The sequence below is a fragment of the Antrostomus carolinensis genome, unplaced genomic scaffold (assembly GCF_000700745.2).
Source record: "Antrostomus carolinensis isolate BGI_N321 unplaced genomic scaffold, ASM70074v2 scaffold35829, whole genome shotgun sequence".
NCBI lineage: Eukaryota > Metazoa > Chordata > Aves > Caprimulgiformes > Caprimulgidae > Antrostomus > Antrostomus carolinensis.
The window spans coordinates 23,815-29,842 of record NW_010337044.1 but is presented as its reverse complement, the minus strand read 5'-3'; the positions used below and the strand labels follow the sequence as shown (position 1 = coordinate 29,842).

At 39.3% G+C, this 6,028-nt stretch overlaps 1 protein-coding gene across 1 annotated transcript in view; it reads right to left on the bottom strand.

Annotated features, from left to right (window-relative positions):
* Window positions 1-316: 316 nt before the first annotated feature.
* The window catches only part of SEC16A (SEC16 homolog A, endoplasmic reticulum export factor), a 25,349-nt gene continuing 19,637 nt past the window's right edge, over window positions 317-6,028 (bottom strand). Inside the window, 10 exon segments of the mRNA XM_029086766.1 lie at window positions 317-385; window positions 1,229-1,303; window positions 2,216-2,275; window positions 2,925-2,999; window positions 3,357-3,457; window positions 4,167-4,304; window positions 4,633-4,744; window positions 5,398-5,454; window positions 5,697-5,774; window positions 6,000-6,028. The exon segment at window positions 6,000-6,028 is cut by the window's right edge and continues 139 nt beyond it. Of these exon segments, the coding sequence (XP_028942599.1) occupies window positions 317-385; window positions 1,229-1,303; window positions 2,216-2,275; window positions 2,925-2,999; window positions 3,357-3,457; window positions 4,167-4,304; window positions 4,633-4,744; window positions 5,398-5,454; window positions 5,697-5,774; window positions 6,000-6,028 (794 nt within the window).

Here is a 6,028-nt window from a genome sequence, read left to right as displayed (position 1 = left end):
GGAATAAATTGCCTATGCAATTTACAAATAGTTTTTGTAACAGACAGCAACTATTTCCTCCCTTGTGCCTATTCTTCACCACAGCAAAGCTATTTCTAGCCAGATTTTTTTAAAAGGAAAAGTTACATACGTTTCATGTTTGGTAATGATTTGCGTAGACGAGGTGAAAGAAGGGAGACTCATGAAAAAAATCACCCATCTTTAAATTTCTGTCATGTCAACTGCAGCTAGTACTGATACCATGTGCCACAAGATTGAACAGCTCTTTGTATACTCAGAGCACGAGTGAGAATTCCAAATACAAAGCCTTTGTATTCTACTTCAATGTTGGATACTTCCTCTGTCCAATTCTTCCCAGCCTTGAACTTCCAGTGGCTGCAGGAGACTGAAAAAGGAGAACAGGAATAAAAACCCCGAATGTTCTGTAAAAGTGCTATACTGGAGAGAAAATACAAATACAAGTTGGCAATAAAGTTTTGAATGCAAACCTGTTAACTTAAACAGGTGCTAGACTGGTCTCTGCGCACATTTAACACTCTACATGCAACAGTGCAGATCACGCTAGTAAAACAAAGTCAAAACACATCCAAGATTAAAACTCTGCTTGCCAGGTGATGTTGACTATCAAAGCTAAATCACGCTTCAGAGGCACCAGATTTTCCCAGCAGTACGTGTTTGAACAGTTTTCATCTTTGTGGCTCTAACGAAACAGGGCAACAGAAACTCATCCTGCAGCAGCAAGAGCCTTGTTCGGTGTACAAGCCTCGCAGTAATGCAGGTGCCTGTGACAGTTAATGGCCTCTTTTGTCACACAACCTTTTAACCCTTCACACTTGGTTTGAGAACAGATGAAAAAGACAGCAGCATAGCAGCTGCTCATTGCATTACTTGATCTTGCAAAATTCCCAAATACTACAAAGGCAGGGAAAGCCGAGAGGCAAACCGTGTGACAGACTGGATTATCTCACTGTCAGGGTGAGCTAGGAGTGGGGAAGGAACACAAAGACTACGTTCAAAAGGCACCTGGGAGAAGAAAAGGTGGAATTTGTACCGATATTTAAGGCCACACCAAGTTACTTATTAAAGGTAGGTGTGGCCTGCAGTCACTGAAAACAAGAAGGCACAGTATGACTATGATTTACTCAAGCAACTTTTCACTACTTGGTTTAACAGTCAGGGCTAAGAAGTCCATGGTTTTGTTCAAAGTAAAGATGAAGCCTTTACTCACTTGTGCAAATTGAGAAGGATTGTAGAACGGTACTGATCCCGCTGAAGGTCCCCCCGGAGGTGGTACAGTGGTCGGCTAGAAAGCAGATAATACTGAAGTTACAGAACTGCAGAGCTTCACTGCCTCTCAAACGTCGTTTGCTTAGTCATACAGAGCAAATATTCACAATAATAATGCCAACAATATGGACAGCACAGCATATTGTAACAACTGCAAAAAATGCTGGTACAGTTCGCATCCATATCTTTAATATTACTTGCTTAAAATGTACGAAGTGGCAAAATAATGTCACATGCATAAACCGTAAATAGCTCTGAAAATCCAAAGCATGCAAAACCAAAACAAGACACCAGTGCGACTTTCACTGAATTAGTACCTTCTGCTTTGGTTAGTAGACCTTAGGACTTGCCCGAAAATAAACAAGCTACATCAAGTTTTGCTTTACTAAGAAACACCAGAGATTGTGTCACCCCTTTCTGGTGACCCCACCGTACTGGAACTTACAGCAGAGATGAAGCATTCCTTTAATTCCTACAGGGGCTTTTGCAGATCAAACAGGCAACCGTATTATTACCGAGTTGAGACTGGCATTGTCAGAATGACAAGGTTTTGCTCGTGTGAATCTTTTTAGGAGGTTTTTTTTCTTTTCTTTTGTTTTTGTTTGTTTGTTTGTTTAAAATCAACTGACTACTTTGGTATCCCAGGAAAGAGCTGATCAAAAATTAAGTGAATCTCTTAGGAACATGAACATAAATGAAAAAGCATGCCTGGATCACATGCATTCTCATAAATAAAAAAAAAATCTGAAGACCCTGTTTGAGTGTTAAAAGGAACACTACATCATTAGTCACTTTTAATGTTATTTCTATGAAATGAGAAGAGGGGGAAATGATTAAAAGTAGCATTAGTAAGTATTTGAGCAAATGCAAAATAAAGAAGGGAAAAATAAATAAGTTAACATAAATGAGAATGGCCAGCCACATGTACCTGATTAAAATGCTGGCTTACTTCACGTGATAATGAACTCATTGAACTAGAGCGCGAAAGCTACAAAACAGCAAGAACACACAAATACAAAAAAACACAAATAAAAAAAGTCGTCATGCATGTCACTGCCCCAAGCTTTCAGTTGTTTTATTTAATTTTAAAAGTCTCACTGCCAAAGGTTAAACCAACTTCAAGTAAAAAAAAAAAAAAAAAAAGGTAAAGCCAGAAGTTAGTTTAAATCAAAAGGACTTCTTAAAGCACAAAAATATGTAGATATAGAAAACATTTAGTAGGAACAAAGGTAATGTTACTCTGCCTGGCACATAGCAATCTATTCCCCAATTTGTGTCTTGCACTTAATATTAGTGAAATTATATGCATGCATGGAGGCAAGAAGAGGTCCTCAAACTGCTATTGACATTTTACTCTGAAAAAGGCTTGTAAAAAAACTACTTATACAGAAAAAGATCACACTACAGAACGTGGGCCACAGAGGTTGAACTTCTCGTATGGACTTAGAGGATTTTCCTGTACAATTTTGGAGGCAGTCATAAAATTCCACCTTGGTTAGTCATCAGCAAGCCCGAATGATGTAACTAACTGAATCAGTTACTTGTTGTTTCAGATGGCCCATATTAAGTCCACTATAAATCAATGGTTAAATTATGCTGCATAGGTCATTAGCTAACTGCTTTGAATGAAGCCTTACCTCGCCTGATTGGGAGCCATCAGGGTTAGAAACAGGAAGTTCAGATCCAGGAGGAAGGATTGCAGGGTTTAAATACTAAAGAAAAACAATGCACTTGTGTTAATCTTCGTTACTATGATGCTATTATCGCATTTCTGCTATATTGATCCCACTGAAGCAAAACAACATCACAACACATCAAGCCAGGTGAAACATGCAGTGTATGGTCACTTCCTATGGTCTTGGTCCCTTTAGTCACCTTCCATGGGCTTCCCACTTCCATTTTCATTTGCATTTCCCTTCACCAGTTTTTAACTAAAATGCAGGCATTATGTTTCTGTAACATCACCATGCTTTGTACATACTGTGCCTATGAAACTACTATTCAGAATCATGAGGGTTTTTTTCATCTGAAGTTTGAACTATATATAAAAGACGCTCTTTCTAGCCCACCTCTTGTTCAACAGCTGCAGCAGGATCTGTGTTGGTTTGATCTGCAGCTGGTGTGTGCTCTGCTGCACCACTCCCTTCCATTGGCTGGGTTTCTCCTGGAACTACAAAGGAAATGGGATTTAGGCAAACACACCGTACCAGGGCGTTCGACTTCAGAGAATGAAAAGCAAAGACATCAGCAGAACCGAGTTTCTACAACACCAAGCTTCACCTAGGAAAAAGGTAATTTAAAGAGGGGAGTGTCAACGTCTCTAGATGCCCCAGTCTTGTTACAAGTCTGCAAAAGCAGGAGACTTGGACAGTTCATAGGGATAATTTTGGTGCAACACGGCACATAGTGAAAGCAGAGAAAAAAGAAAAAAAAAAAAAGAGATGATAAGCAAGTGTGCAGGTAAGACCTCCCCCTTTCCTTCCCCAGAGAGCAATCCTGGAACTAGGAACACGTGTCAGAAGCGAGCATGAGACTGAACAACACAGCAATAATACATAGTTCAAATTTAGCTTCTGGATGGCCTAGCCACTCTGCAACAACAGGGGGGGGAGAAAAAAGCCATTAAAAAAAGGGCAGGGGGGGGGAAAGAGAACCCCTTTGTTTGCAGCACGCAGAGCTGGGTTTTACTAACCCATTTGTTCTACTGCAGTTCCCAGGCTAATTCTACTTCTAAACCAAACTGGAGTTAATGAGACAGAACATTCTTAAAAGTTGATTAAAGTCTACATAATATACACACTGGCAAAAGTGACTTAGATGACCACATAACCATAAATAACCATACAAGCTCCTTACAATTTTATCCATTCATGACACACCTGAGTTTGGAACAAATACATTTGCGGGAATTGGCATTGGTGCCAAGGGGGCAAATAGGTCTGATGGTGCAGGAACAGCACCACTTGACTTGGTTCCACCTGGATTCAGGACATCAACGTAACGGGCTCTGCTTCCAGCTAGAACAGAAAAATTCAGAAATAACAGAAATAAGTCTTGTGTTAGTCATCCCCATGCCTATTTTGAACAGTCTGCTAGTTAAGCCATCTTTCAGAATCAGAAAATGATGCTCAAGGGATAGGAACAATAATACCCAAGTTACAGTACATCTGTGACAGTGCAGAAGCTAGGCACAGGAAAGCCAGCAACAGCCACAGCTCCATGATATCACTGAGTTGCCAACTGTTCCCAAACAAGTCCAGAAAAGCCAAGACTTCTGCCTTCACGTTTTATGCAAGAGAAAAATCTGAAGTCTTCTATACTTCAAGCATCAGTGTTGTCTGTTACCTGCTCTTCTGGAGAACACGTTGACAGGGGCACTAGGTGGGCCTCCAGGTCCAGGTGGAACAGTCTGAGGAACTTTAGGAAATCCTGTTGGAGGTGGTGGTGGAGGCTTACTCTGCAGGCAGAACAAAAAAAATCCAACAACATCGTTGACCAAGAGTTTTAAACCAAGTCTATGTCTGACTTCACTTTTTCCTTTCCCATTCCAGAGCACATAAAATTGGGTATACAGACATAACATCCTGTAGCGCAGAACAATGTTCCTCATCTTCCATCTGACAACTAATATCAAGGCATTTCTACAACCTGTCTAAGTTCAGTCTAAAAGGAAACATTTACCACAGTGGTTCTTAGCATTTGTGTTTTGAGGCAGATCCTGGAATGACTAGGATGGACAGAATGTGTGATTTTCTTTGCTTTAACTGTAGACTCTGTCTAGCTTTTTCTCCCCTATATTCTTTTTGCAGTAAATCAATTAACAACCAATTGTCTAGGTGATGCCAATCCAGACTAAGTTTAGAGCAAACTCCCTTGTAAATTCAATCACAATGACTGGATTCACACCGGCAACTAAAGATACAAATGGTTCTGTAAGGATGTAGACTATGAGAACATATAACCTGTTTATTAGTTTCAGGATATTGCACATTTTAATTCAAATTCAGTAAATGGAAGCTCTTAAGAACCAATAACAGATTAAAGAAAATTGTGTGCTAGCACAAACTTCAGTTTTCCACTTAGAGAAATAATGACTACTCAGATTTTTACCTCTTCTTCTGGTTCATCCAGGTTAACCCAGCGCTGTTTCTGTTCATCCCAAACAATCTACAAGAAAAACACAAAGAGTAGGAGTTCAAACACAGCTGTTGAGCAAAAAAAAAAAAAAAAAAGTTACTTTTTTTTTTTTTTTTAAAAAGCCAGTCTTGGAATAAGCACAATCTTGAAAGTTATATACGCATTTGTTTACTTGTCAAGACAATGTTCATCTGTCATCCAGGAAAATATTTTAAACAAAATAAAATGTATAAAGGTTTCTGTGATTTATCAAATCACAGAACAAATCTTACTGATTTGTTCTTGTCATCTGGAAGGTGAGCTTCATTCTTTCCTTTTCCCATCAGCCAACGAAACCAGTTTGCACCAGTCTAAAAATAAATTCACCTACTCAGTTAATTTTCTCAACACTGTCTTTATAGGTAGATTAAAAGAAACATTCATGCAACAATTAATTTTCTGTTAAAGACTTCAACTCTGAGCCCAGAGTTGCACCTAATAAATACAAAGAAACAGTTTAGTCAGGACCTCTTAACTCTGCACCCCAGACCAGGAGTTACCAGACATACTAACAAATCTCCTCCAGCTATAGGTACCTTTCTTAGAAAGTTTACCTTTCTAGGTG